We start from the raw sequence: 25,765 nt of genomic DNA, 5'->3' as shown, positions 1-25,765 counted from the left end.
GAAGCCTTTATAGGCTTGGCTCTGGCTAGTACACTTTCAATACAAATCCCTAATGAAAGAACTTTATTGCAAGCCCAGTTAATTGTGTTTTTTTTTTTACAAATGCAACAATATTGTTGTAAACATTCTTCTCTAATTTAATTTGTCCGCCATGAAAGTTTTTTTTGTTAATAGTTGTTTTTCATGCAAAGGACTTGGACAACAAACCAATTTAGAGTAAATACTTTTAACTCAATTTGACAAGATTGAATCACTTTATGGAAGAGTTTTATAGCAATTAAAACAGCGTTTAGTCCCATTAGAAAGCATTTCCATAATTGTTTGTTTTAAAGCCTTGTTTTTCTTATAGTACATCTTTATTAAAGTAGTTCATTAGAGTAGAAGAATAAAGAACCATTATGCAGATTATGCAGATATATATGGTAGTTTTAGCACAGCTGTGCTGCGGTCAAAGGCACAAGACGCAATTAAGTGTGTTCTCTTCTAACGAGTGTTAGAATAGGATCAACTTTAATGGCGCTGAGTGGAAAAGTGTCTAAGACACACAGTACTGCTGTATACACAACAAACTGTACACTACACACTCCCCATATAAACAATACATATTGTACCTTACCCATATCATACACGTCTGTTCTCATTACTTCTTAATATGGCAAAGCATACAGTAGTAGCCCTGGCCAAGATACATAAAGCATAAAGCATACATAAAGTCATACGATACACAAGAGACACAACACACATACAGCGGTATACTCTGTTGTCTCATCCCATTGCACCAGACCATAAATCAGAGATGAGATCCCGACATCATTAAACTTGTATCATCCAGCTGAACTCACTATTGCATCCCACTGCTCTTCCGTCCCACATCTCCCTCTTTTCTTCAATATCTTAATTCATTAAAATACGACAAAGGAGCGGTAATTCCCACTCTTTTAGGATTTTTTTCACATTTATTTTATTCAACCGTTATTTATCCAGGTTAATGTCATTGAGATAAAAATGTTTCGAGAGAGACCTGGTAATGGACCGTGACTTTGTTTATGTATGTTGAATCTAAGCGGTCCGCTCTTTTGTTGCCTACTAGGGAGAAGCTGGCCCCACTGGTGCTCGTGGACCTGAGGGTGCACAGGGACCCCGCGGAGAGTCTGGTACCCCTGGATCTCCTGGACCCGCTGGCGCATCTGTGAGTCACCCTGTTAAAACGTTGTCTCGTTGCTCCGAGTGGTCCGACATAGGAGGTCTTGCTTGGAAAAGACCCATGTATTGTACCCAGCAGGAAAGCTCTGTATGCTAATTGCTAATCATATTAAAGTGTTGGATACTGTAACTAGCAGGAGCTGTTTCGAAAAGCACGTACGTTTCGTATCCGTCACAGTTGGATAGTACAACTGTAGGTATCATGTCAAATGAAATACGTGTGAGATACAGCCATGTGAAAGGAAATCTCTTCTTCTAACAAGTTTATACTTTGTTTGTCCTTCGTTATAGGGAAACCCTGGTACTGATGGTATCCCTGGCTCCAAAGGATCTGCTGTGAGTATACAAGCCTTCTCTCCTGTCTCTGTACCTCAGTCCCGTACTCTGTTACCACCCCGGGGTTCAGTCATACCAACATGACTGAAGATAGTTCCCTTCCAAACTAAGTGCTGCTTCGATTTCAGCCTCCACCAGCCTCCACTGATGGTACCGAAGGTTGTCAGCAATAATGTGTTCTAGCCTTCTGCCCCATAGCTCAAGAGTGTTTTTATTATCGTTGAATCATTTGTAATAGCCTGATAACGCTAGAGGAAATATGGAGTTAATATCCCAACTACTGTTCTATGCCCCGGAGTCCCCAGACAGGCCCTGAAAATCATAAATACATCTGACAGGATATGGCTATTGAGCAAGATAGTGTGTTCTCTTCTAAACGAGTGTCAGAATAGGATCACCTGGAATGGCCCCGAGGGGGAAAGTGTCTCAGACACACAGTACTGCTGTATACCCAACAAACTGTACACTACACACTCCCCATATAAACAATACATACATTGCACACCATCCATGTCATACATATCTCTGTTCTTATGTGGCCTAGTCTGGACAACAACATGTGATTGAAGCCTCATTTCCCCTACTATTTTGCAAACCATTAAATCCAAAAGTTCATGTCAACCCTCTTAAGTCAGAGCCAGTTAGATACGGTTGATGGCTGCCACTTTGCATTAGTTGTGCCTGATTCGTCACAGGAACAGGCTGGATCCAGTACTAATCATCCATTACTCTATTTTTCTCTATTTCTTGATACAATCAGTGTCAGCAATCTATGTGGGTTGTTATTGTTCAGTGTGTTGATTGATCAGATGATTGATGGATGGTTCCTCTCTCTTCCCTCCTGTGCAGGGTGCTCCTGGCATTGCTGGCGCTCCTGGTTTCCCCGGCCCACGCGGGCCTCCCGGGCCTCAGGGAGCTACTGGACCTCTCGGACCAAAGGGAACATCTGTACGTCCACTGTCTGTCTGTCTGTCTGTCTGTCTGTCTGTCTGTCTGTCTGTCTGTCTGTCTGTCTGTCTGTCTTTATGGCTGGCTGGCTGGCTGTCTGTCTGTCTGTCTGTCTATCTCTCTGCCTACCTATCCATTTATCTATCTATCTATCTATCTATCTATCTATCTATCTATCTATCTATCTGTTATTCTCTGAGGTTTGGTGATGTTGGGTTGTTGTGGGGTACCTTCATCATCAGACTGCTGATGCTGTAGCTCTGTCGTGACCACCCTCCTCTGTCTCTGTCTCTGTCTCCAGGGTGACCCCGGTATCCCAGGCTTCAAGGGAGAGGCTGGACCCAAAGGAGAGATTGTGAGTTGAATTTCATCCTTCTGTAAAAAGCGTTTTGTTTTAACTGTACCACTGGCTGGGCCAGAAGTATAAACATCCTCATAAAACACATCCTCCCACTTAGCTGTGCTGCCTCAATTAGTCCAAAGATGAAACCCCTGCTTGTGAAATGATGTAGGGAAAGTTATAGAATCAGCGTACACGATTATCACACATAGAGCACTTTGTACACCCTTTAAAAAAGGTTGTCTACTTCATGACAGTTTTCTTCATTTCTTTGTCATGATGCAGACATAGTGTAATCAATTAATAATGCAGATACAGAATGTTAGCAAAACGAGACCAGATTAGAACAGTGGATTTCAACATTCCTAGATGAACAGGTTGCTTCCATCCATCCATTCCATCCTTTGACATTCTGACTTTATGAAGGATAAATCTTAAGTGGGATGCTTGGGACGACCCAACTCTGATGTCACCCTACTAAAGTTGATATTTTAAACAGTTAAAGTTAAGGTTTAGGTTAGGGTCATTCCAAGGATCCCACTTAGCATCTACCATTTATGAATGAGCCCATCTATTGATGTTTCTAAGTCTCAATATAATGGTAGATGTGTCCATAGATTTATCTGAAGGTCATTTCTCAGATGATGTAATGTTTGCTTATAACCACCAGGGGACACTGTTTATATACTGCATCATTCAACAAGTCAGCGAATGAGCACAGAAAAGCATTGCTTATTAGAATATACAGAATATGATATGATTATCATTTGAATTTATAATCACTATTTGACTTTTAAACGTATCAATGTCTTCTAGAAGCAGTTTTAGAAATCTACACACATGTCTTCATGGTAACACTATTTCTCCATTGATTGTTTTCCCAGCTATGCATTACGGATGGAAGCATATCCTTGACTATCTCATAGCCTTTGTTAGTGATCTCTGTCAGTGATGTAGTAGAGAGTTTACCCAAGTAAACTCAGTCGACCCACATTTTTAATCTTGGTAAATAGGGTTTACCCACCTATTCAAAACATGGTGTTAAGGGTTTATCCACCTGTTTTTTTTACCACTGCATCCCTGATTGTCCTGACCTAGCCTGTCCATGTGTGTGTTTGACAGGGACCCGCTGGGCCCCAAGGAGTCCTAGGACCAGCAGGAGAGGAGGGAAAGAGAGGACCTCGTGGAGAGCCCGGCGCTGCTGGACCCCTCGGACCTCCCGGAGAGAGAGTGAGTACTGCACCGCCATGCTGGTTAAGACCCGGCCCAGGGCGGACACAATCAACCATGAAAACCTTTAAACATCCTCAGATATGTTGGGTTTCAGATCTTCAGATCTTCAGATCTTCCCTGTCCTCCCAGTGGTAGATTGTACTAATGCTGCATTCATTTGCTCCTCGGAACTAGGAAACGAGGACATTTCCGACTCTGCAACTAATTTACCCACTAGGAGCTATCACAGAATTAGCCAATAGGGAGCCCTACGCAAAATCCTATGTTCAATCTTGGTGGAAATCTCTGAGTTTCTGAGGAGCAATTGAATGCACCATTAGTCCTATCTTTAATTTCAGTGTCTCTGATCTGAACTAAGCAGGATGAACATCTCTTAGTAGTATAGAGATAGTAGAAGAAGCAGATTAGAAAGTAGTCAACATAACCCACAGAACAACAACACATAATAAGGCTTTTCATTACACTTGGAACAAGGATTTCATTATGATATCTGTGCCAAAATCTCTGCCGCTATAACCACACTGAGACTTATCATGTGGCTCTCGCTGAAAACACTTTTTTACCAGTGTTCATAAGAGATTGTCAATCTGAGATAGTTTTGATGGTGTAACAGTTGAACTAAGTTCATTAGGCATTTATGAGTTATATTCTTCAAGAATCAATATACAGTATGTAATGATCAATATATCATTAATTCAAAAAAATGTATGTAAAAATCCCAGATTGCCCCTTTAATGCTATAACAAAAAGGGATGTGTTGTTGTTGTTCCTGCTGGCCTAACACTTGCCTCTTTGTGTTTAGGGTGCTCCTGGTAACCGTGGTTTCCCCGGTCAGGATGGTCTGGCTGGTCCCAAGGTGAGTCACCATGGCAACGTGCATCCCCGAGGGGGTGTGTGTTATTGTTGTGGGAGGGGAATCTGCTGTGTAACAGGAAATGAACAGGATGCATTAAGATTAAGCTCAATATGGTAATCAGGCAGGAGTGAGTGAGGAGATAAGATATTAAATTAATTTGTCAGCACTCTCACGGTTATAAAGCCCAAGCCTGCAGGATTGTGTAACTTGTCCACAGCTCAGCATTGGTGTGCAAATGATATTTTGTACTCGAGAGAAAGGCATTGCTGACTCATATTTTTTATATATATATATATATATATATATAGTTACTCTTATATAGTTACTGGAATCCTTTAGGCCATTACAATCCAATTTGGTTGAATATGCTCTCCCAATAGAGTTAAATGGGGACAGGTAGACATCAAAGAAAATGTATGACTAAAATAGACCAAGTAGTAGTTAGGTACTTAGTTTCAGTGCCGTTGACATTGCTGCATGCAGTTTCACCATACAACCACAAGATGGCAGCCTAGCGATCAGCGATGTCTCAAGTCTAGAAATGGAAGCGTTTCATTAGATATTATCCACATCTATTTCAATTCATTAGATAGCATGAATGTCAGAAGGTATCTTTTCTCATTTTCATCATGTCAAGAAAAATGACCCCATCTTTTATAAGGATGATTAACTTCTCCATCTCCTGCTCATGTGGAGAGAGATGGACCTCCTCCAGTGAGAGACTGACTCACTCATTTGTCTCTTCCTCACCCAGGGAGCCCCTGGCGAGCGTGGACCCGGCGGTATCTCTGGTCCCAAGGGAGCTGGCGGCGACCCCGGTCGCCCTGGCGAGCCTGGCCTGCCCGGTGCCAGAGTAAGTCCCCCCTCCAGACACCTGGCTGCCTGGCTGCCTGGCTGCAGAAGGTTTTATTATCTGTAACAACATGGTGGTCCTGTGTGGCTCAGTTGGTAGAGTTGGTAATACCGAGGTTGTGTGTTCTATTCCTGCCAGGACCATGTATTAAAAATGTATGCGTTTACTTCTGTAAGTCGCTTTGGATAAAAGTGCCATAAACTAAATGTGTGTAATATCAGTACCATTGTTTTACGTCAGATAGATAGGGTGACTTTGATCTACTCAGGGGTAGCGCCACAAGCTGTAGATATGAATCATGTACTGTACACTTTGGGTGATGTTATGAGTCAGTTGGAAAGATCTGTAGTTTAAGACCTCAGTGAATAATGCTTTACACAATTAAGCTAGAACTACTTTTGATTCATACACCGTCCAGATTTGAATCAGTGTGATTGATCAGCTCACTAATCTGTGTTTCTGTTCTCTTCTTGTAGGGTCTGACTGGTCGTCCTGGTGATGCTGGTCCTCAAGGCAAAGTTGGACCATCTGTAAGTATTGTAACGACCCTGTGTAAGGCCCGTTAGCAGCTCCACCAAGGGAGCTAACTCTCTTGGTGTTGTAGCTAGCGTGGCCGGTTTGTAATCGGAAGATTGTGAGTTCGCTACCCGCTTAGGGCAAGCTGCTGTACACCGCCGTTCGCCACAGTATGATCCTTGATGTTGTCATCAGGACCCCCCCCCCCCCCCCCAATACTAAGGTCTCCTACATGCTGTTGGCTATAGTTGAATTGAAATGTCAGAGTCTCCAGTCGTAAACCGTCTTATCTCAGTTCACTTCAGTTTCCATTTGCCACAGTCCCCCCATGTGGTCGTCACAACACCAGGGCTTATTTTGCCTCCACTTTTCCCTCCATTCCTCTTATCTTCTCTTTCACTTTTCTCTCCGTTGCATATCTCTTAAGACTAGTTATACTGCATCATTCCCTTGATCATAGTCTGTGTGCAACAGTCACTGAAGGCTAGACTCAATTTCTCACGGAAAAACGACCGCATTTTCCAGAGGCACTGAGCTTTTGTAGATTACGACAGATAGAATTCTGTTATATCCCAAAGAAAGAGCACATTTGCATATAAGTCGAAATTCCGTGGTGCTCTGCCTATTGAAGAATGATTCTGAGTGAGGCCCTGGCTATACATTTCTACTGCTCATGTCTCCTCTGACTGTAATTGCTGAGGCAGGGATTAGGAAATGGCATAAAAGGTGGTTGTTAAGCAGTTGCTCTGCCAAAATAATATGGCTACCGCCTTCTGACATTTTGTAAAATAGGTAAATTTGCATTCTCAGAGAACTCTGGCAGTGCATAACAACCCTCAGGTGCTATGTTGCCAGGTTGGGCAAGGTCTTATTTTAATTCACACAAATGCAAGAAGCATATTTAAATTAAACTCAAAAATGGACAATGACCTGTTGTTTTCCTTGCGGATTTTTAGATTCATGAATTGAATTTCAATGCACTTCTTGCCTTGAGTAAATTGAAACTATTAATTACTAGGCCCTACTCAACTATCATTGATTCTGACACAGTTGTCATTTAGGTAGCTTCATCCATAGCTGTAAATACGTATGTATTGTGTATGTAAATGTAAATACGGTTTAAATATAATAACATTCAAGTGTGCAATTTCTCTTTCGCTATTGTTAGATACTAATATGTTTCCATGGAGTTGACAGAGTCGGGTCATGGTGTATTACTGGTCCAACAGCGATGGAGGTTAATGGGGATGGTGTGTGTGTGTGTGTGTGTGTGTGTGTGTGTGTGTGTGTGTGTGTGTGTGTGTGTGTGTGTGTGTGTGTGTTGTCTCCTAACCCTCCTCTCTTCCCCTCTGCCAGGGTGCTGCTGGTGAGGATGGTCGCCCAGGACCCCCCGGCCCTCAGGGAGCCCGTGGACAGCCTGGCGTGATGGGCTTCCCCGGACCCAAGGGAGCCAACGTGAGTGTCCCTGGATACTGTATATCTCTGCTGTGGACCCTGTTCACTGGGTGACTTGTGTTCGTCTATATAGAACTGGACATACATACAGTACTGTACATAACTAACATACAGCTGAACACACAGAACTTCCTCCATACAACTTGACATATGGTACATACTGTACAACTACAAATATACAACTAGAAATACAATTCCATTCAATTGGACATCCATAGACTATAGATATTACAGACCATTACGAAGTGTTTGTTGGTTGATTGTGCAGATGACGCGGCATTGTGAGTGACTGAGTGGTGTGTTTTCCTCTGAACAGGGTGAGCCTGGAAAGGGAGGAGAGAAGGGACTGCTTGGTGCCCCAGGTCTGAGAGTAAGTTGTCATTCTATTATGGACTGTACTGTACATAGAAACCAGGGGAGGCTGGTGGAGGCAGAAATCAGAGGACGGGTTCATTGTAAAAAGCCTGTCCTCCGATGTCGACCTCCACCAGCCTCCAATGGTACCATGACATGCCGGATAACTCAATTTCCCAGGCACTCAGTGATACAGATGGAGACTATTTACACACGGTACAGTATCATGCCAGCAGAGCATTGGCAGTTGTAATTACTGATATCTGTCTTCTAGTGGATTCCATGGCCTATGGCATCTAATGGTGGATATCCCTCTCCCTCTCCCTCTCCCTCATCCTCTCTCCCCCCTCCCCTCTCTCCATCCATCCCTCTCTCTCTCCCTACAGGGTCTTCCTGGTAAAGATGGTGAGACTGGAGCTGCTGGACCCCCTGGCCCCGCTGTGAGTGTCTCTAAGTCTCCCTAGTCCTGCTCTCTCTGCTCTCTCATAAGATCTTATCTTATATTTCTCATTTGCTGTCTGAAAAGACCCTGATTAGTACACCGTCACCCCTGGTAGTGTCTATAAACTCGTCTATAAAGGTCTGTGTTATCGTTGCTCATTCACACAGCTGACATTGTGGTTCGGGTCTCAATGTGGCTTGTGTGATACAATTGTGAAGATAAATTATCAAGATAAGAGCTGACAGCCATTTGGCCTTTTGCTCCAGGTGTGAATCAGTTGAAATGATGAATACCTGTTGGAAAGGTAATGCATTTTGGGGTGAGTTTCCCCCGAAGGCTGTGTGTTAGCACAAAGATCATCTGTTGTCTGTTGCGTTCATTGGACTTAAGCTGATGTTGGTGATGTGAAGCGTTAGAGGAAACTCACCCCTGATGTAGTGATGAAAGTGATTCTGTGTGTAAAAGGCATAGTAGTATTGGTGTTGTGTTTGTGATGGAGCCGGTCAGTCTAATGGTCATGTGACTGTTCCACCATGACACGCTGTCTCTGTTAACCATTTCCCGCAGGGCCCCGCTGGAGAGAGAGGAGAGCAAGGACAGCCTGGCCCATCTGGATTCCAGGTGAGTCTGTTTACCTGTGTACCTCTTTCTTCATTGAGATGCTCCAATCCCATCTCATCTCACAGCCTGGATCAGCAATGTCTTTTTATGTTTGGTTTTCTATACAAAATACAAAGCATTCAACCAGATATTGACAACCCTTTTAATGTGTCATCATAAATTGACTACACTTAAGGAGCAGCAATGACCACAACAGCTAGCTAATTGGCTTGACTGATTCCAATTTCATGGAAATACATTTCTTTATCCAGGGACTCATCAATGAAATGTTATGTTGTTGACTAAATGGTTTCTGTTTTCTCTTCCTGTCTACAGGGTCTGCCCGGACCCCCAGGCCCCCCTGGTGAGGGAGGCAAGCCCGGTGACCAGGTGAGTGCTGATCTCCTGCTGACCCCTCACCCCTTTGATATCACAGAACTGTCACTGCTGACTCAGACAGGGCCAGTTACCCCACTGGATCAGAACTTACACTGGCAAATACTGTATAGACTATCACACATTACACTAAGTATTACCTACTGTACTGTACGCGTCTTCCAGGGGAGGCTGGTGGAGGTAGAAATCGGAGGATGGGCTCATTGTAATTCCATGGAATGGAATTAGGAATGGTATCAAACACATTACCATGTGATACCATCCCTCATTCCATTTTCATGCATTATAATGAGCCCGTCCTCTGATTTCTACCTCCACCAGCCTCCCCTGATACACATGTAGCTTATAATAGCTCTGACACATACTGCAGTCGAAGAAGACCAGACCATATACCTTTACTGACACATACATTCAGATTTGTGCATCACCCAATTCTCTATTTGAAATACAGTGTGTTACATTATCATCTTTTTCCACTCGTGGCTGATTTCAATATTGTAAATCGATGATAAATCTAATCATGAAGCCTGTTTGGCTAGATCAGTATCGACGGTTTACCTGTAACTATGACAACACCTCACTAACACCTCTCTCTCTCTCTCTCTCTCTCTCTCTCTCTCTCTCTCTCTCTCTCTCTCTCTCTCTCTCTCTCTCTCTCTCTCTCTCTCCATCCAGGGTGTTCCCGGAGAGGGTGGAGCAAATGGTGTTACTGGGCCCAGAGTGAGTTTACACTTCTTATATCACCTCTCATTGGTTCATTCACCCACCAATGGAGTCTTAGCTCTGAATCAGTCATACCATTGGGTTTCACTTTACATGATGTTGCCCATATACCTTGGTATTAACTCTTATAATTACTCTAGTAACAATGTATTAGCATGCTGTTACACGGTGTACAGTACAATATATCTATATTAAACCAGACTTGTCTAAAAGCAACAATAAGACCGTTATAGTACACATCTTAACTCATTTTATGCATCTGGCTAATGGTAACCATGCTTCTTGTGGCTCTCCTCCTGTGTAGGGCGAGCGTGGTTTCCCAGGAGAGAGAGGAGGTGCTGGGCCTCAGGGTCTGCAGGGACCCCGTGGTCTGCCTGGAACTCCCGGAACTGACGGACCCAAGGTGAGACCACCATTACACCAAACTCTAGTACGCCACAGACTGTCCGGAGCCCTGCAGGTCGAGCTGAGGGATCAGCAAATGCCTCCTTCACAAGAACTCCGGAAACGATCTGGGATGAGTCTCCTGAAAACGTTGTACTGCAGCACTAAGATCATCATAGGTCTTTTGACGAAGGCTATAGAACTCCCCCCTCTGAATGTCCTCCACTGTAAGAGTAGTGAGAGAGATTCATATGGAGTTCTATGGACTAGTAGCCGTGTAGGAGTGTTCCATGAGTAATGCAGTAACTACGGCATCCCAGAGAAGGCCATTTCTTTACAATGTTGTCTAATGATCTATGAGGCCATTCCCATCAAAACCCTTTGCCCTCCTGTTCTGTACCTGTTAGTGTTTAAAGTATACCGTCTATCTTTGTAGCCTGTCACCAAATTAACAGCATAAGTCAATGAACTTTCCAATAATGACTGGAGTAAACTGTGTGTGTGTGTGGGGGGGGGAGACCAGAGGGGGGAATCATTATCATTGATTTAGAGTCTGGCTGATATGGAGCCCCTTCTCCGTTCAGAACCCCTGAAGACAAGGAGGACAGGCAGATAGAGAGGCGAAGACTAAACGTGCTGAATAGATAAGAGGGGGAGGGTGGGGGTGGGGGGGGGGGGGTTGAAGAGGCAGAACTGTTTGCAGGAGACAACAAACACAAATCTATCCCTTCAGCTAGAAGTCAGCGTGAGGGTTTGGCAGAGGGGAGAGGAGCTGGCAGCAGACAATTAGAGGATCGGCGGGGAGTAGAACAGTGTGATGATGAAGTCAGAGTGATGGTAAAACAGACACTGAACTCAATGTAAAGGTGGTAACAGCTGTAGCCAGCGAGGTGCTCGCCATGTGACATGTCATGCTGTGTTAACTCTCCAGTGAGTCACAAACAGCCGGCCGAACGGGATTCTCAGATATACTTTCAAACCACGCGCTGTCAACAGGACATGGGATATAAAGGGATTGTTGATTGTTGTTGATGAATATGTTGTTATGCTGGAAGAGAACCCAGAAGATGAAAGCACAACTGTGCTTTTCATCGTATTCAAAACAATATAATGCATATTTATTCACCCGTTTCTCTTATGCACACACAGGCACACACACACACACACACACACACACACACACACTCACACACACACACACACACACACACACACACACACACACACACACAAACACACACACACACACACACACACACACACATACGCACACACATACGCACACACATACGCACACACACACACACACACACACATACTACCAAGTCTGCAGCTGCTGACCTTGTCTCATCTTGCCATCTTGTAGGGAGCCATTGGACCAGGTGGTTCTGCCGGTGCCCAGGGCCCCCCCGGACTGCAGGGCATGCCAGGAGAGAGAGGTGCCTCCGGCATCCCCGGACCTAAGGGAGACAGAGTGAGTGATGCACAAACAAGAGGAGCATAACAATCAATAGCTAGAGTTTGAATGTTCACTCGTATTTGTTTGTTGACTTTTATTTTACTAGGAACAATAAGCTGACGAAGACACACGTTCTCAGTGAGGACGTGGTAGCAGACATGTACGTGGCTGATAACTGTCTTTGTGTCCTCCTGTAGGGTGACAACGGTGAGAAGGGAATTGAAGGTGCTCCCGGCAAAGACGGCTCAAGAGTGAGTGATCACCGTCCGCCATTTTGACCCACAGCCCTGCGTCAATCATTCTAGCTAACTGAACATTCAATACCATGTCCCCTCTCACACATGTTTGATAGTGCATGGATATGTCCAGTAAGGAGGGTAAGAAAGAGGTTCAGAATCACCTGTCTTCACACTGTCCTCCATCCTCCTTGTTCCTGTAGGGTTTGACTGGTCCCATTGGTCCCCCTGGCCCAGCTGGTCCCAACGGAGAGAAGGTAAACATTCCTTCATTACTCTGTTAACTGGTATTATGCCTGTGTTGATATATTTTAAATCTATGTAGTGTATATGACTGACCTCTGACTCTCTCTCTTCCCCTGTCTCTCCTCCTTTAGGGAGAATCTGGACCCTCAGGACCTTCCGGTGCTGCTGGTGCCCGTGGTGCTCCCGTAAGTATCTCAAACACACATACACACACACACACACACACACACGACCCGTGCACTCACACACTGAGCACACTGAGCACTCCACACACACTCCCACAACCCATCCTAGAGAGCTTTTTAGTGTACTAGAGATATTGGAGCACTAACTAATAATCTGTCCACTCCACACCTCCTAATTATGTGCCCTTCCATTGAATGTTGCTTGCTGTGTTAAAACGTCCCTCTCCAACCAAGTCTGACCCATGACCTCTCTGCCCTCTGCTTTGACAGGGTGACAGGGGTGAGACTGGACCCCCAGGACCCGCTGGCTTCGCTGGCCCCCCTGTAAGTATCATCTACATCTGAAGAGTTTTGTTGTGTTTTGTTGCAAAACGCTGTATCCGCTATTTCCAAAAATGTATTTTCTTTTTCCGAAAAAATGATTGCTGTCGTGACACGAAACAATGTTGTGTAGCCATCAGGGGAGGCTGGTGGAGGCAGAAGGCAGAAATCTGACAGGCTCATTTTAATGGATGGAATGGAATTACAATGAGCCCGTCCTCCGATATCTGCCTCCACCAGCCTCCCCTGGTAGCCATGTTATGTTATTTAGATTGTTGATGATAAATATTAATATGACCGAACATTTTGCAAATGGATATACAGCATAGTGTTTTGGAATGAAACTCTTCATCTGCTCTTCTCCATCATGTTTCATAACGTAACATACATTTGTCATGTGGATGTTTCTTTCGCGGATATATGACATTCTGGTGCTGCACAATGTTATTGTCAATGATTCAAGTCAGAAAATGTAGGTCACAATGTGGGCGATTCGTTCTATTTCATTAGCTACTTCCTTAAACGATTTCCCATGTGTACGTTGATGTATGTGTGACATTTCATACAGCTACAGAGATCTGAAGTGTGACGTGGCTAGTCTGTTTGTAAAGTTAGTGCCCCGAGTCAAATATAACCCTCCGAACCCCCTTCACCGGCTGTTCTGTGACTGAGTCAACCTTTTGACACATTTTATTAAGAATTGCTGCTGGCGATATCTGGTGTTACTTTCCCCAATAGCTCTTACGTCTTCACTCCATGTATTCCTTCTTTGAGTCGTTTTTTCAAAAAATGCCAGGAAACAAAACTGGCAACGCTGGGCCTTTAATGTTAGTGTTTTGCTCATTCGAGCATACAGATCCTTTGGGCAACACCCCAGAAATAGACCACAAAAGATATATTATTTTCAACTCGTGGGGCTAGAATCTTTTTTTAAAAGCTTATACGTTTGGACACAAAGATCTTTTGCAAAGCTTCCACATGCAGATCCTCTCATTCCCACAGAGACATGAACAGAGATGAGAACAGAGATGATAAAGATGATAACAGCTCCTGTCAGACATAACCCTTCTTTTCAGAAACACAGCATACTATTTCAGACATCACTCCCATTATTTTACCAGAACAAACTTATACAATAACTCATTACCTCTGTGTTTCTGTAATGTACTGCAAAACATGTCTGGTTGCTTCAGTGTATTCTACTCAGGGGCAGAGAGATGGGAGTCCTTTTAGTAGTGTTGTCCTGCCTCTCTTGATGTTGTCCATTATTCTGTTCATGCATAGGGAAAACATGAAATAAACCTTTTTGATAAGCTACATCTTAAATGGATGTTGTCAGGGAAAAGATTTGATCTTCCACGTCAGTGCTTTTCCTAAAATAGGCCACTACTATTTGTCAAAGTAATGTTTCATTCTTACGATAAGATTGTGATGGAAAATTGAATTTGTGTCAAGATGAGCAACTGTTAAACATTGCTTAATCTGTTAGGGGTGGTTTCACTGAGCTACAATATATAGTCCTTTGAATCAACACTATGACATTTTACCATCACAAAGATATAGTTGGATAGAGTTTAGCAGCTAGCTGGTATTTCAATGTCCATCATTAACTTCTATTTTCATGAGCCCATATGGCCAATTTTAGTTATCTAGCAACAATCATGTGTTATGTTTTCCGAGGACTTATAATGAACTCTCATATTTGATTCTTGTGAACAGTCTTCGTCTTTCTTGGATCCATATTGCTTCTTTGAAACCACTCCAATGGATTTTGCTATTAAATTGCAATTTCAAGAGACTGGCCAATTTCAATTCATCCATTGAAATGCTCAACCCTAAACTGATTGTCTGACGTTGAGCGTATGATTGACCCATTTTTTTGTCCTTCCCCTCAGGGTTCAGATGGTCAGCCTGGACTCAAGGGAGAGCAGGGAGAGGGTGGTCAGAAGGGAGACGCTGGTGCCCCTGGACCCCAAGGACCCTCCGGAGCTCCTGGACCTTCAGTACGTTTCACTCTCTCACACTTACTCGTCTTTTTCAGGGATTTAAAGATGTATTAGTGCTCTTCTTCAATAGGTTGTAGTTCATCAGAATGTCTTGTTTTACCATTGTGATATGTATCAATGCTTTGCAGCCCACCTAACTCTTTCAACATCCAAATAAAAAACAGAAGCTGTCTAAAACATTTTCAACTGACTTGAAATCAATTTCAGTCAGTAAACAATGTTTCCTCTCTTTGTAGGGACCAACTGGCGTTTCTGGACCTAAGGGAGCCCGTGGTGCTCAGGGACCCCCTGTAAGTACACGCTCTCTGTTGGATTTCCTGTCATACTTGAACTTCAAACATACACCATTACAATCTTAATGTACAATACACTGAGAGTCTTTTTCTATGTTGTTTTGACTTGTCAGGGTGATACTACCGCTGACAATATCTTTGTATGTGTGTCTCATCCTATTTCTCTCTCTCTCTCTCTCTCTCTCTCTCTCTCTCTCTCTCTCTCTCTCTTTCTCTCTCTCTCTCTCTCTCTGGCAGGGTGCCACTGGTTTCCCCGGTGCTGCTGGCAGAGTTGGACCTCCCGGTCCCAATGTAAGTACAATCATCAGTAAAGTAGCCTGTACACAACAACAACAACAATAACTCAAATACCCTGACTATACACTCCTGATAACTGAGCATTGGTGTAAAGGACTGAATGGCACAGTGTTGCTAACTCTCCTACTGCAGTTGTCCATTGTAACCTGAAGTGGTACATTTGACTGGGATAGAGAAGCCATCGCTCTTGTGTGGGCGTGTAACTGTGTTGACAATTAACAATGCTAATTAGCATAGCAATTCTTTTATGTCAGCTTCTCTGTCAGCACTAGTTTATTCAATGACATGCAGGTGTGTTTTTTTATATTTGTATTATTCAGAAGGATAACCTGTTTAAATATGTTATACATATACAGTATACACTCACAGATATCACTCTCCACTATTTCTCCTGCTGTTTTTGTTATTTCCCTCTCCATTATTTAGTGCATCTGTAGGTGTTATCTGAGTGTGTCTCTATTCTCCGGTCTCTAGGCTGCACAGGCTCAGTGTAAAGCCATGGAATAGAATGAGGAATTGTACCGTATCAAACACACATGCTAGGGTGTAGTGTGTGTTGTGTACATAATGTGTATTTGTGGTGTGCACAATCACTTTCCCTACTTGGACAATACAGTGATGAATGATAGATAGATAGATAGATAGATAGATAGATAGATAGATAGATAGATAGATAGATAGATAGATAGATAGATAGATAGATAGATAGACAGGTTGGTTGGTTGGTTGGTTGGTTGATTGATTGATTGATTGATGTGTTCCTGTCTCTCTCAGGGCAACCCTGGTGCTGCTGGCCCGGCTGGTCCCTCTGGTAAAGATGGCCCCAAGGGTGTGCGAGGCGATGGTGGTCCCCCAGGTAGACAGGGAGACGCTGGGCTGCGTGGACCTGCCGGTACCTCCGGAGAGAAGGGTGACGCTGGAGAGGATGGTCCCCCTGTAAGTAACATTTCTATTTCGACTACTAGTCATCCTCCAAGCCAGGTCCCCATTGGCTTACGCAACGTTCGCACACGACCCCTCCACCCCACCCTTCCAAATGCATCACATAACATTTCCTGAGAGCTATGAAGTTGGACATGGGTTTATCAGAAGAGAACAAGTATTTCCTGAGTTGGCTTTTAACTCACTCACACAAACACCAATCCGAAGAAAATAAGGGCAATTTTATCAGTAATGGACACATGACACACCAACAATTCTCCCCATCTATACGCACGCACACACACACACACACACACACACACACACACACACACACACACACACACACACACACACACACACACACACACACACACACACAGACATAGCACTTTCAGTTTTCACCTCTATACACAACACAGCATGAAGTCAGGAACGTGAGGCTTTTACTGTAGCACTTACAGACACACCTGCCTACCAGAGTACAGTGGCACTCACAGAATATTGTATTGCAAGTGTAGGGTATTACTAAAATTGGACAATGGAGCACAGAGAGAAAGAGAGAGAGAGAGAGAGAGACAGACACAGTGTTCCTCTCTGGGCTGAACCAAACAGGTGTCTCAGGTGTGATTCAGATATTTATAGTAAACACATATTGAAGGGTGTCCAGGTCACCTAGGAGACAGAGAGAGGGGGATGATGGGGAAGTTGTTGCACAGGGAGGCAAGTGACAGAACGGATGGACTGTGGTCCCAGAACAAGTGGACAGTACCAGAGAGAGAAAGAGAGGCAGAGAGAGAGAGAGAGAAAGAGAGAGATAGAGAGGCAGAGAGAGAGAGAGAGTGATTAAGACAGTGATACAAAGAGAGAGAGAGGCTATTTGTGTCCGTATTTGATGCTGACCAGTGTTGTCACGATTGGGAAGAACAGACCCATAAGAAAGTGTGTTTTAGGTTGGAAAAAAAGTCCTGGCAGACTGGCAGATGTACTGTACCTAAAAACTTATTTTCGGTTTAAGAGATGATGAAAATGTGGTTCCTGATTACCTGCGTAATGATCATTGAATAATTGTGAGCGCCACTGATATTAACACACACTTCTTCCTCCTCCTCCTCCTCCTCCTCCTCCTCTTCCTCCTCCCAGGGTCCCGATGGTCCTGGAGGTCCTCAGGGTCTTGCTGGGCAGCGTGGTATTGTGGGTCTGCCTGGACAGCGTGGAGAGAGAGGTTTCCCTGGCCTGCCTGGACCCTCTGTAAGTAAATGTCAATGTCTGGGTGTTGTTGGTGGATTTATGTACACAGCAAAGGCTCTAATGTGTGTGTTATATATCAGAGTAATTACCCTCTTGCTAGCTGTTATATGTAAACTAATCTGTGGTAAAGAATTGCCTGTGTGGATAATAAATTATTCTATTCTCCCTTCTCAACAAGGCAATATTGTAGAATATTTCACATGCCCTCTGTTGCTCATTCTGTAACCTGTCCTTACCTGCCCGAACGTGTCCTAGCCTGTCCTAACGTGTCCTAACCTGTCTCAGTCTGTCCTTACCTGTCCTAACCTGTCCTAACCTGTCCTCACCTGTCCTAACCTGTCCTCACCTGTCCTAACCTGTCCTCACTTGTCCCTCTACGCAGGGTGAGCCTGGTAAGCAAGGAGCTCCCGGCGGTGGTGGAGACCGTGGACCCCCCGGACCCGTAGGACCCCCTGGGCTGACTGGACCTGGTGGAGAGCCTGGTAGAGAGGTGAGTGACAGACATCTTCCTTTATGTTTCTGTAAGCTATCACTATGGCTTCTCATGTATATATACTGTATATATACTGAAATGTATGCACTCACTGCAATGTAAGTCGCTTTGGAGACAAGCGTAAATGCTAAATGGCATATATTATTATTATTATTATTATTATATCATTGTTCACCATCATTACCATTCCTGATGACATTATATTATCTTATATCAGTTAACAGTCTTCTGATTGTAAGTATAAGTGCTGACATTTTGTGTGTTATTTTCTCACAGGGCAATGCTGGATCTGATGGACCCCCAGGTAGAGATGGTGCCACTGGAATCAAGGTGAGGACAACCAGCTGCATCTCCACTGTATCGTACAGTCATGATATATCACTAGACCTTGTTGTCACATTGAATCCAGTATAAACCAGTTCTATCGCTCCACTGCTGTTGACTGACAGATATGTGTGTTGTCGTTTAGGGTGACCGTGGTAACACTGGACCAGTTGGCGCTCCCGGTGCCCCAGGTGCCAATGGCGCTCCAGGCCCCGTCGGCCCCACTGGCAAACAGGGAGACAGAGGAGAGTCTGTGAGTACTGCATTGTTGACACAGACCAGAATATGTAATGCGTGTGTTTTTGTGTAGAGCTGTGTTTTTGTTTCTCTGTGGTGAGGGATTGACATGAGTGATCTAGTATCAGGTAGATAATTGCTCTATCCGTGTAGAGAGAAAGAGAGAGAGAGAGTGTGTGCGTGCGTGCGTGCGTCTGTGCGTGCATTCGTGCGTGCATGTGTGCGTGCGTGCGTGTGTGTGTGTCCTGATCAGCCCCTCACCACCGTATATCCTGTGTGTTCTGTAGGGTGCTCAAGGACCTGCTGGACCCTCAGGACCAGCTGGAGCTAGAGGCATGGCTGTAAGTATCTCACAGAATACACTCCACTAACACACCATGAACAAACATAACACTAAACCCGCAAACACCACACACACACACACACACACACACACACACACACACACACACACACACACACACACACCATATGAAAAATGTATCTGCTGCAGACTGCATTTCAACTATACATGTGTTCACACTATTCACACACCCTGCTGTAGTGTCATAGTTCACACGTCCAATGAAGTGATGCCTCAGGAGAATAATGTCCAGAAACATTAGTGTTTGTTTCTAAGGTTGTTGCCATCTCTCTCTCAGGGACCCCAAGGACCTCGCGGTGACAAGGGAGAGGCTGGTGAGGGTGGAGAGAGGGGACAGAAGGGACACAGAGGTTTCACCGGTCTGCAGGGTCTGCCTGGACCTCCCGTAAGTCCCCCAACACCCCCCCCCCCCCCCCCCCACAGACCGTGGATCCAGAATAATTGAATCTATCGGGAGTTACAATTTCTATCCTGACTGGGAATCAAACCCATGTCAGATGTTGGGAATATGTTATTTTTTATACGGTAACAAGGTGTATGTGAATATAAATTGTCACCTATCTTTATTTCCCATAAACACCCTCTCTCTCTCTCTCTCTCTCCCCATAGGGTCAAGCTGGAGACCAGGGTGCATCTGGACCTGCTGGACCAAGTGGAGCAAGAGTGAGTACACAATCTTTTGGTGTTCTAAAAAAATCCATATCCGACATGTCACTGACACAACGTTTTGAAATGTACAGTAAGATGACTACAAGTATGGCCGAGCACACTAATATATTAAACTCCCTCTCTCTCTCTCTCTCTCCCTCTCTCTCTCTCTCTCTCTCTCTCTCTCCCTCTCTCTCTCTCTCTCTCTCTCTCTCTCTCTCTCTCTCTCTGTCTGTGTCTGTAGGGACCCCCCGGCCCGGTTGGCCCAGGTGGAAAGGACGGTTCCAACGGTATTCCTGGTCCTATCGGACCTCCTGGACCCCGTGGTCGCTCTGGAGAGACTGGTCCTTCTGTAAGTATCTGACCCAACAACTATCTCATGATCACGTTGTCATCACAGTATCAAACAGAAGTAGCATAACAGAGAGTCCCTTTAGCCAACAGAGCTGTGTGAGAAACTGTCATATTAGCATTTTCCACATGAACACTTTAATTTAATTAATTAATTAAACCTAGACCTAGACTAAAGAGCATGTTCAATTGATCTCCATTGAATTGTGAGTGCTCTCTAATCTAGGACTAGCCTTAATCTGTGTCCAGGTGTAGTCTTAATCTGTGTCTGGTTCACCACCCCTTGATTGTAACATGCCATATCTAACCCCCTTCTCTGTGTCTGCGATTCCTCTCAGGGTCCCCCTGGTAACAACGGACCCCCAGGTCCCCCCGGTCCTCCCGGCCCTGGCATTGACATGTCTGCGTTCGCTGGCCTGTCTCAGCCTGAGAAGTCCCCCGATCCCATGAGGTACATGAGAGCCGACCAGGCCTCCGGAAACCTCCGCCAGCACGACGCTGAGGTGGACGCCACCCTCAAGTCCCTCAACAACCAGATCGAGAACATCCGCAGCCCAGAGGGATCCAAGAAGAACCCCGCCCGTACCTGCAGAGACCTCAAACTCTGCCACCCCGACTGGAAGAGCGGTGAGTGACAGGAGAATCAGTATCAGTCATAGTTTATGGTGGATGTGTGGGTGTGGGTGTGGTGTGGTGTGGTGTGGTGTGGTGTGGTGTGGTGTGGTGTGGTGTGGTGTGGTGTGGTGTGGTGTGGTGTGGATGTGGGTGTAGTGTGGATGTGGTGTGGGTGTGGTGTGTGGGTGTGGTGTGGGTGTGGTGTGGTGTGGTGTGGTGTGGTGTGGTGTGGTGTGTGGGTCTGGTGTTTGGGTGTGGGTGTGGTGTGGTGTGGTGTGGGTGTGGAGGTGGTGTGGGTGTGGGTGTGGGTGTGGTGTGTGGGTGTGGTGTGGTGTGGTGTGTGGGTCTGGTGTTTGGGTGTGGGTGAGGTGTGGGTTTGGTGTGGTGTGGTGTGGTGTGGTGTGTGGGTGTGGTGTGGTGTGGTGTGGTGTGGTGTGGGTGTGGTGTGGTGTGGTGTGGTGTGGGATCAATCCATGTAACCCTTCACTCTGGACAGACAATACAAACTCAAACCATGAAATGTTCTCATTGTCTATATTGTATGTACTGTATAGACAATAAGAAAATATCCATAAACAGTGCTATCTATTGAAAAACACAGAAATATTTAATTCAACGGTAGGTTGCTGAATCATTTCAAGGTTGTCAATGACTTGTATAAGAGGAAGGGAACAAGTTCAACAAAAAATAAATATTGGTATTCATCCTTTATTTAACCGGAGAAGTCACATATATTTAACCGGAGAAGATCTGCATAAAATGGAACCAAGTCAATTACGTATCGCTCCTCCTTCCTCCTCTGTGGTTTCTAGGTGAGTACTGGATCGACCCTAACCAGGGCTGCACCATCGACGCCATCAAGGTGTTCTGTAACATGGAGTCTGGAGAGTCCTGCGTCTACCCCAAACCCGCTAGCATCCCACGCAAGAACTGGTGGAGCAGCAAGAGCAAGGACCGCAAACACATCTGGTTCGGAGAGACCATGAACGGAGGATTCCACGTGAGTTTGTCCTTCAGTGACTTCTACCCTTCGTTGATGAAATCAGATAAGCTCAGTTGCGCTAACCCAAGCCCTTTCTGTGATTGCTCTGTCACAGTCTCGTGGGAGGGATTCCTCTTGTCTGTTGAACCCTTAGGGTCACAGTGTAATCATGAAACTCTGCAGTAGTGGGAAATTGACCACCTGTAGAGACTGGAGAAAGACTTGAGCTCTACTGTGCTATGAGAAACCATAAATAGCAGATAGTGGAATATAAAGCCTCACTTTATCACGTACAGAACCAAAAAAAAAGAGTGGTTGATTTCATATGTCAAGTGGTTGATTTCATATGTCACACATGAACAGTTTTTAACCCCCCCCCCCTCTCTCTCTCCTTTCCTCTCACCTCTGCCCCCTGTAGTTTAGCTATGGTGATGACAGCCTGGCACCCAACACCGCCAGTATCCAGATGACTTTCCTGAGACTCCTGTCCACCGAGGCCTCTCAGAACCTCACCTACCACTGCCGCAACAGCGTGGCATACATGGACGCCGCCACGGGCAACCTGAAGAAGTCTGTCCTTCTGCAGGGGTCTAACGACGTTGAGATCAGAGCCGAGGGCAACAGCCGCTTCACCTACAGCGTAATGGAGGATGGCTGCACGGTGAGATTGACATACACTGTAGCACTGCACTGTTCTCACACACACTAATACACACACACACACACACACACACACACACACACACAACCAACGTTGTGTGTGTGTCTCTCTCTTTTTCACACTCACATTCACACAATTACTGTGATTCACAGGGGGGCCTGGAGAGATTTGTCTGTGAGATTTCCACTGATCATGTGTATCACTGCTCTCTCCACAGAAACACACAGGCCAGTGGGGCAAGACAATCATTGAGTACAGATCACAGAAGACCTCCCGTCTGCCCATCGTGGACATTGCCCCCATGGATATTGGTGGAGCAGACCAGGAGTTCGGAGTTGATGTCGGCGCAGTCTGCTTCTTGTAAAGAGGGATCAAAACGGAGAAGCGAAAAGAACAGACAAAAGATGAGAGAGAGGAACACACACTTCAAAAAGGAAGAAAGAGAGAAAAGAAAGATCAAGACACTTTTTTTAAATGGGACCTTTTTTTCTAAGTAAAAAGTGCTTTTTTTCCAAGTCGTACTCCTAGGATATCTGCACTGAATGGCACCAGCAATCTTCATCTGTGATTCATCGAGCGACGCTTTGCCTCCCGGTCTCCGTCAAATCACCTCCTGCAGATCCCCGGCGCAGCGCCCCTACCCGCCCCCACCTACTCCCAACCACCCACCCTCCCCCCACCCCTCACCCCCCTTACCCCCCACCCCCTCTCCCCACCCTGGGCGTACCTCCCCACTAACAAGAAGGAAAGAGGACGAGGAAAAACGAGGGAACATGCCAGTGAATGAAAAAAAAAGAGAGAGAAGTGTTGGTGTTATTTATTTATTGTTTAGGTGTGGGTCCCAGGTGTGTTACCGTAGGACTGTGTGTGTGTGTGTGTGTTGCCCTGTTAAAAGGCCCCACTCACAGCAGAATACGTACATGTATCAGTAGCCCCCCCCCCTCCCCCAATCCTCCTCACCCTCACCCCAACCTTCTTTTCTCTCTCCTCCTATCCCATACCCACCCAAACATACTATACTATCTCTCGTCAAAACCAAAAATCGAGTAAATGTAACAAGTGCAGGTGTTCCTACCTTACCACCACAGTGTGTATCAGAAAGTTACTGTGTATTATAATAAAATCAAATGGTGCTATTGTTGTAAAACAAGTCTGTATTTTTTAACAACCAGATACTGATATATAGTGACATGTATATATGTATATATATGTATATGTGTGTGTATACATATATATACAGTTTTTTCAGAGTACATTTCACTCTGGGATGTTCATTTCAGTGTGGTAAATGTCCCTGGTCCCCCACCATCCCACCCCCCGCCCCTTCCTGCTTTGCTGCCCCACAAAACATAAAGCATGTCCGTGATGAGTTTTGTAACAGAGACATGTTCAATTTGGAATCAATCCTGGATCGAATTTCTTTTTTGTTTTGTTTTGTTTAGTTTTGTTTTGAATTATAATATTTTAAGCTACCTCACACTAAAAAGAAACAACAGAGCAAAGTATGGCCTTAAACCCTGAATCCGAGTTTACAAACCCAGCTTGGGCTGATCTTGATAAGGCCCATGTTGTGGGTTCCCAGAGGTCAGTCTCTGCCACCTCCCCTGTGACCTTTGGCCCCTGACCCTGTCCCACTCCACATCCTCCCATAAGCCCCCATCTGTCCCCTCACACAAGAAGTACCCGCTGCCCTGGCAGGAAGTGACCCGGGACATGACAGAGCTGCCTGACTCGCCCCTGAGTTCACAACCCAGAGAGTGATGTCACTAGACAATCCATCACTCAAAGGCCTCACAAAGGCAAGCCACCAATGACCAGGGCAGAGGGTGCATTCATTTGAGAGGGTGTGTATATTTTTTATTATTAATGATAATATTATTATTGATAATAATAGCATTATTATTATTATGATGATGATCATGATTTTGTTTTTGTTACGGTTTTGATTAATGTAAATTGGAAATAAAAGAAAAAACAAGTAACAGCCTGAAGTCGGTTTTTATTTTATTTATTTTATTTTGGTTTGGGTTTTATTTCTTTCTGTTATTTTCTTCCCCAGCTCCGGTGAAGAGTGTGCATGAAATATCTGGGACAGTTGGTTATTTTGTTCTGTACCCCAATGTTTCACTTTTTCTGTTGGCATAGTATAGTAGTCTATTCCCAGAAAAAGAAGACTAATACCCAAACTTCCTGTGCCCTGTTTTTGTTTGTGTGTGAGTTGGAGTTTGTGGGTAAATATATTTACAAGGGGGTGGATGCAGTTAGAACACACAAGGAGAGACAGCAGAGAGATGGATGATGGTGGGCCATTTTAGTTTATTTGTTGGAAGAAGTAGGCTAAATAAAACAAAAATAAGTAGGAAGAGGAGGTGGAACGTTCGTATCATGTACTATTTTGTTTATGTAAGATAGTTTTTCAATATTTCAGATAGTTTTAAAGCATGGTAGATTAGGAACGGGAAACATTGCCAACCATGATTAACAAGTCATTTGTGAATTGATTATGTCATCCTGTACTTTTTTATTTTCATTTTCTTTCCTGACCTTTCACCTTTAGCAATAAAAGGTAGAAGCATTTCTATAAACAAAACACAGAGCCACGTTTCTTTTATTTTTTATATTTTGTTTTCCAAGATCCGTTTTGAAAGTTCATTTCATATTTAATGTATTGGTTTCCAAATCTATGATGTGTAATCCTTGTTAGAATAATTATTGACATAAACAACAGGAGACAAAACAAATCATCAGGAATAAAAAAAATACATCACAAATAAAAAAAATGTATAAAAACAACACAGAAGGGGGCATGCTTGTTTCTTGTTTGTTTGAATGTTAATCACCATAAGGTGAGTTATTGGCATCTCCACAACATTTCGCTGAGTTTGTGCTCTAAATGCATAACATGACACACAACAGTTAACAGTCACATTCAAAGAAACAGTAATATCTTGATCAAGATAATCAAATAGTTGAATAGTCTGCTACAGGACAATATGCAGCAGAGTTGGGCTCAATTCCATTTCAAATTCAGGGAAGTGAATTGAAATTCCAGTCAAATAATTGAAACACTCTCATCTAACGGCACTTTTTTCAATGCTAAACCTGTAATATGAATTCACCACCTTAATTGATTGAATCAAAATGGAATGTATCCCAACGCGGATACACACCCATTCATTTTAGCAGCTGATCTCATTGCGTTCAAAACAAATTTGGTTTTCCATTTGATCCGGTTT

The 25,765-nt window shown here is 44.4% G+C and overlaps 1 protein-coding gene across 2 annotated transcripts in view; it reads left to right on the top strand.

Moving 5' to 3' along the window:
* Positions 1-25,125, top strand: part of col2a1b (collagen, type II, alpha 1b) — a 45,585-nt gene extending 20,460 nt beyond the window's left edge. For both annotated transcript variants that reach the window (XM_083668259.1, XM_083668258.1), the window contains 36 exons: positions 1,091-1,189; positions 1,495-1,539; positions 2,389-2,487; positions 2,789-2,842; positions 3,950-4,057; positions 4,863-4,916; positions 5,671-5,769; positions 6,246-6,299; positions 7,642-7,740; positions 8,057-8,110; positions 8,481-8,534; positions 9,104-9,157; positions 9,473-9,526; positions 10,208-10,252; positions 10,560-10,658; positions 12,006-12,113; positions 12,296-12,349; positions 12,538-12,591; positions 12,712-12,765; positions 13,036-13,089; positions 14,982-15,089; positions 15,329-15,382; positions 15,623-15,676; positions 16,457-16,618; positions 17,747-17,854; positions 18,237-18,344; positions 18,624-18,677; positions 18,817-18,924; positions 19,196-19,249; positions 19,550-19,657; positions 19,882-19,935; positions 20,165-20,272; positions 20,610-20,898; positions 21,699-21,886; positions 22,287-22,529; positions 22,747-25,125. In XM_083668259.1, the coding sequence (XP_083524385.1) occupies positions 1,091-1,189; positions 1,495-1,539; positions 2,389-2,487; positions 2,789-2,842; positions 3,950-4,057; positions 4,863-4,916; positions 5,671-5,769; positions 6,246-6,299; positions 7,642-7,740; positions 8,057-8,110; positions 8,481-8,534; positions 9,104-9,157; positions 9,473-9,526; positions 10,208-10,252; positions 10,560-10,658; positions 12,006-12,113; positions 12,296-12,349; positions 12,538-12,591; positions 12,712-12,765; positions 13,036-13,089; positions 14,982-15,089; positions 15,329-15,382; positions 15,623-15,676; positions 16,457-16,618; positions 17,747-17,854; positions 18,237-18,344; positions 18,624-18,677; positions 18,817-18,924; positions 19,196-19,249; positions 19,550-19,657; positions 19,882-19,935; positions 20,165-20,272; positions 20,610-20,898; positions 21,699-21,886; positions 22,287-22,529; positions 22,747-22,893 (3,342 nt within the window). In that variant the 3' untranslated portion in view covers positions 22,894-25,125. The remainder of the gene's footprint in view (positions 1-1,090; positions 1,190-1,494; positions 1,540-2,388; positions 2,488-2,788; positions 2,843-3,949; positions 4,058-4,862; positions 4,917-5,670; positions 5,770-6,245; positions 6,300-7,641; positions 7,741-8,056; positions 8,111-8,480; positions 8,535-9,103; positions 9,158-9,472; positions 9,527-10,207; positions 10,253-10,559; positions 10,659-12,005; positions 12,114-12,295; positions 12,350-12,537; positions 12,592-12,711; positions 12,766-13,035; positions 13,090-14,981; positions 15,090-15,328; positions 15,383-15,622; positions 15,677-16,456; positions 16,619-17,746; positions 17,855-18,236; positions 18,345-18,623; positions 18,678-18,816; positions 18,925-19,195; positions 19,250-19,549; positions 19,658-19,881; positions 19,936-20,164; positions 20,273-20,609; positions 20,899-21,698; positions 21,887-22,286; positions 22,530-22,746) is intronic.
* Positions 25,126-25,765: the final 640 nt, after the last annotated feature.

This window comes from Argentina silus (assembly GCF_951799395.1).
Source record: "Argentina silus genome assembly, chromosome: 4".
NCBI lineage: Eukaryota > Metazoa > Chordata > Actinopteri > Argentiniformes > Argentinidae > Argentina > Argentina silus.
Note: the sequence above shows the minus strand (reverse complement) of the source record. Positions and strands in the feature narration are given on the sequence as shown.